This window comes from Bubalus bubalis, chromosome 6 (genome assembly GCF_019923935.1).
Source record: "Bubalus bubalis isolate 160015118507 breed Murrah chromosome 6, NDDB_SH_1, whole genome shotgun sequence".
Lineage (NCBI taxonomy): Eukaryota > Metazoa > Chordata > Mammalia > Artiodactyla > Bovidae > Bubalus > Bubalus bubalis.
This window is the reverse complement of record NC_059162.1, coordinates 5601855-5607246: the sequence shown is the minus strand read 5'-3', so window position 1 is coordinate 5607246 and position 5392 is coordinate 5601855. Positions and strand designations below refer to the sequence as shown.

The 5392-nt window shown below is 39.2% G+C and overlaps 1 protein-coding gene across 1 annotated transcript; it reads left to right on the top strand.

Annotated features, from left to right (window-relative positions):
* Positions 1-4441: 4441 nt before the first annotated feature.
* Positions 4442-4702, top strand: LOC123465923 (cytochrome b-c1 complex subunit 6, mitochondrial-like). The gene has a single exon (XM_045166230.1). It carries the CDS (start codon positions 4442-4444, stop codon positions 4700-4702), a length of 261 nt encoding a protein of 86 aa, XP_045022165.1.
* Positions 4703-5392: the final 690 nt, after the last annotated feature.

Sequence of the window (5392 nt, the reverse complement as noted above, 5' to 3'; positions counted from 1 at the left end):
ATATCATCATCTTTAAAAAAAAAAAAAAGGTTCTGTTTTGCTAGCATCCCTGCTTTGCTAGCATCTTGAGCATGTGCTTTATCTCCCTATGGAGCTACTCAACACTGAGGGGTCAACTTATGCCTTAAAATAGGACAGAAAATAGAAGCTACTTAGCACATTTTAAAATGGATCTTCAGGTAAGTCTTTTTTTTCTGAAAGATTTAAAAAAAAATATGTGATTTTAAGGAGACATGTATGACAGTTCAGGACTCCTAAGCTTTCAGATGCCTAGGAATTTACACAGAAATAAACTTCTGTCTGCTCTTTGTCACTGTTGTTCTTTAGTCCCTAACTCCTGTCTGACTTTTTGAGACCCCATGGGTTGTAGCCCACCAGGCTCCTCTGTCCATGGATTTCCCAGGCGAGAATACTGGAGTGGGTTACCATTGCCTTCTCTGGGGGATCTTCCCGACCCAGGGGTTGAGCCTGGGTGTCCTGCACTGCGGGCAGGCTTTTTACTGCTGAGTCAGTGGGAAAGAGCCATCTGCTCTCTAACCCAGTGCTTTTCCTGTTCAAGTGCTCCATCTGCGGCACTGCATTACACTTAGTCTCCTCTCTATTAGGACAGTCTTCTCAGACTTTTCTTAGTTTGATGACCTTGACAGTTTGAGAAGTACTGGTCACTTGTTTTGTAGACTCTGCATACCATTTTGTGTATATACTTTATTTAGTGTTAAGAAACCTTTCTTTAGGTCAATATCGTTGTGGTTTTTTTTTTTTTTTTTTTTCCAGAACCAACATTTTTAGTCCCTTCATAATATTTCACTGATAACTATGACACAGGTACTTTTTTTTCTAAAGAAAATAAAATGGCTTCTGTTCTTTAGAAGTGCTGGAGGTTAACAAGGAAATGATAGCATTCAGTGGGGCAAAGAATATACTTAATCAGCATAATCTGATGGTGAACATTTTGACATGCCTGTTTTGACTTCTGTCCCAGGTTACTGTATAAGTGTGGGCACACAAATATACACAAAATAACACAGTCCTGTGGCATATTATCTTGAATCCAGACTCTAAATATCTAATAATCTATCTTTGCAACTCTGGCACTCTATTATCCTAAGATTAAGAAGTAAGGAATGAGTGAAGTGGTGATGGGCAGATATTTAGGGTCTAGATTAAAGATAATATGTCCCAGTTGTAGAGTCACTTGTTCATTTTCATATTAAAGGCTTGCAAACAACTATTTTAAACCATTCCTACCCAGTTGAGTTTATATTATCATCACCATCTACCCACTTTCCTCATCTCACAGTAATCCTTGATGGTGCATACTTTCTCACTTTGCACTATCAAGTTGTCTTCTAAATATATCTTTTGTCACTCATCATTTTTACCCCTGCTGCATTTGTTCTAATCTCCATTATCTGTTACCTGGACTGTTATGTTATATTTCTAACTGGTTCCTCCTTCTCTCCCTAGGTCCAAACTTTCTTTATTCAAGTACCTGCCAGTAAATATATATATATACTATATATATGTATCTAAGATATAATGTATATGTTTATATATTACATATCTGTATATACACATTATATACATACATATATATATGCATAATGTAAATACAGAAGGAAAACCATAATTACAGAAAACTAACCAAACTGATCACATGGCTCACAGCCTTGTCTAACTCAATGAAACTGTGAGCCATGCTGTGTAGAGCTACCCAAGATGGACGGGTCATGGTGGAGAGCTCTGACAAAATGTAGTCCCCTGGAGAAAGGAATAGCAAACCACTACCTTGAGAATTTCTTGCCTTGAGAATCCCATGAACAGTATGAAAAGGCAAACAGATATGATGCTGAAAGAAGAACTCCCCAGGTTAGGAGGTGCCCAATAAACTACTGGGAGAAGAGTAGAGAAATGGTTCCAGAAAGAATGAAGAGACAGAGCCAAAGTGAAAACAATGCCCATTTGTGAATGTGATTGGTGATGGAAGTTAAGTCTGATGCTGTAAAAACAATCTTGCATAGGAACCTGGAATGTTAGGTCCATGAATCAAGGCAAATTGGAAGTGGTCAAATGGGAGATGACAAGAGTGAACATCAACATTTTAGGTATCAGTGAACTAAAAATGACTGGAATGGGCAAATTTAATTCAGATCATCATTATATCTACTACTGTGGGCAAAAATCCCTCAGAAGAAGTGGAGTAGCCCTCATAGTCAACAAAAGAGTGCAAAATGCAGTACTTGGGTGCAGTCTCAAAAAAAAAAAAAAAAAAAAAAAAAAACCAGAATGAACTCAGCTCATCTCCAGGGCAAACCACTCAATATCACAGTAACCCAAGTCTATGCCCCAACCACTAATGCCAAAAAAGCTGAAGTTGAACAGTTCTATGAAGAACTACAAGATCTTCTAGAACTAACACCAAAAAAAGATGTCTTTTTCAGCATAGGGGACTGGAATGCAAAAGTACGGAGTCAAGACATATCTGGAGTAACAGGCAAGTTTGGCCTTCAAGTACAAAATGAAGCAGGGCAAAGGCTAACAGAGTTTTGCCAAGAGAATGCACTGGTCATAGCAAACACCCTCTTCCAACAATGTAAAAGATGACTCTACACATGAATATCACCAGATGGTCAATACCAAGATCAGATTGATTATATTCTTTTCAGCCAAAGATGGAGAAGCTCTATACCATCAGCAAAAATAAGACCAGGAGCCAACTGTGGCTCCTGCCAACAGACCATGAACTCCTTATTGCCAAATTCAGACTTAAATTGAAGACAGTAGGGAAAACCACTAGAATATTCAAGTATGACCTAAATCAAATCCCTTACAATTACACAATGGAGGTGACAAATAGATTCAAGGGATTAGATCTGATAGACAAAGTCCCTGAAGAACTATGGCCAGATATTCATAACACTGTATAGGAGGCACTGATCAAGACCATCCCCAAGAAAAAGAAATGCAACAAGGCAAAAAATGGTAGTCTGAGGAGGCCTTACAAATAGCTGAGAAAACAGAAGTGAAAGCCAAAAGAGAAAAGGAAAGATATATCCATCTGTATATCAAGTTCAAAAGAATAGCAAGGGTAGATTAGAAACCCTTCTTAACTGACCAATGCAAAGAAATAGAGGAAAACAATAGAATGGAAAAGACTAGAGATCTCTTCAAGAAAATTAGAGATACCAAAAATGGGCACAATTAAGGACAGAAATGGTATGGACCTAACAGGAGCAAAAGATATTAAGAAGAGGTGGCAAGATGTATACCTGTGGCAGATTCATTTTGATATATGCCAAAACCAATACAATATTGTAAAGTTAAAAAATAAAATTAAATTAAATTAAAAAAAAAAAAAGATTTTAATGACCCCGATAACCAGAGCCAGACATCCTGGACTGTGAAGTCAAATGGGCCTTAGGAAGCATCACAATGAACAAAGCTACTGGAGGTGATGGAATTCCAGCTGAACTATTTTGAATCCTAAAAGACGGTGCTGTGAAAGTGCTGCACTCAATATGCCAGCAAATTTGGAAAACTCAGCAGTGGCCACAGGACTGGTAAAGGTCAGTTTTCATTCCAATCCCAAAGAAAGGCAATGCCAAAGAATGTTCAAACTACTGCACACTGACACTCATCTCACATGCTAGCAAACTAATGCTTAAAATTCTCTAAGCTAGGCTTCAACAGTACATGAACTGAGAGCTGCTAGAAGTTCAAGTAGATTTAGAAAAGACAGAAGAAACAGAGATCAAATTGCCAACATCCGTTGCATCATAGATAAAAACATGGGAATTCCAGAAAAGCATCTACTTCTGCTTCATTGACTATGCTAAAGCCTTTGACTGTGTGGATCAAAACAAACTGTGGAAAATTCTTAAAGAGATGGGAGTACCAGACCATCTTACTTGCTCCTAAGAAATCTATATGCAGGTCAAGAAGCAACAGTTAGAACCAGACATGGAACAGCAGACTGGTTCCAAATCGGGAAAGGAGTACATCAAGGCTGTGTATTGTCACCCCGCTTATTTAACTTATACGCAGAGTACATCATGCAAAATGCTGGCTTGGATGAAGCACAAGCTAGAATCAAGATTGTGGTGAGAAATATCAATAACCTCAGATATGCAGATGACACCACCCTTATGGCAGAAAGTGAAGAGGAACTAAAGAGCCTCTTGATGAAAGTGAAAGAGGAGAGTGAAAAAGCTGGCTTAAAATTCAACATTCAGAAAACCAAGATCATGGCATCCAGTCCCATCACTTCATGGGAAATAGATGGGGAAACAATGGAAACATGAGAGACTTTATTTTCTTGGACTCCAAAATCACTGCAGATGGTGACTGCAGCCATGAAATTAAAAGACGCTTGCTCCTTGGAAGAAAAGCTATGACAAACCTACATAGTATATTAAAAAGCAGACCAGGACTGCAGCCAGACATGGGGCTAGAGGACAAGCAAAGGATGCTGACCGGGTCTGGAGATCCCGAGGAGGAGGAATTAGTGGATCCCCTGACAACCATGAGAGAGCAATGTGAACAGCTGAAGAAATGTGTAAAGGCTCGGGAGTGGCTAGAGCTCTGTGATGAGCATGTATCCTCCAGGTCACAGGCAGAGGAGGACTGCACAGAGGAGCTTTTTGACTTCTTGCATGCAAGGGACCATTGTGAGGCCCACAAACTGTTTAACAGATTGAAATAGGTGTGCAGATTTATTCACCTAAGCCTTCATCACCTGAGCATTGGGATATTTCCTCATGGTTTTGAACATGCCATTTATTTGTGTAACTAAATTCATGTGAATCTCAAGGATTTTAGCTTAGGCAAGTAATTTCTGTGTAATTATCACTGATTTCCTCTTAATAAAGTCCAGATCAGCAAAAAATAAAATAAAACAAAAAGCAGAGACATTGCTTTATGAACAAAGGTGTGTTTAGTCAAAGCCATGGTTTTACCAGTAGTCATGTATGGATGTGAGAGTTGGACCATAAAGAAAGCTGCATGATGAAGAATTGATGCTTTTGAACTGTGGTGTTGGAGAAGACTCTTGAGAGTCCCTTGGACTGCAAGGAGATCAAACCAGTCCCTCCTAAGGAAATCAGTCCTGAATATTCATTGGAAGGACTGATGTTGAAGCTGAAGCTCCAATACTTTGGCTACATGATGCAAAGCACTGACTCATTGGAAAAGACCCTGATGGTGGGAAAGATTGAAAGCAGGAGGAGAAGGGATAACAGTGGATGAGATGATTGAAAGGCATCACCAACTCGATGACGTAAGTTTGAGCAAGCTCCAGGAGATGGTGAGGGACAGAGAAGCCTAGCATGCTACAATCCATGGTGTCGCAAAAGTTGGACATAATTGAGTGTCTGAACTGAACTGATAATGTATG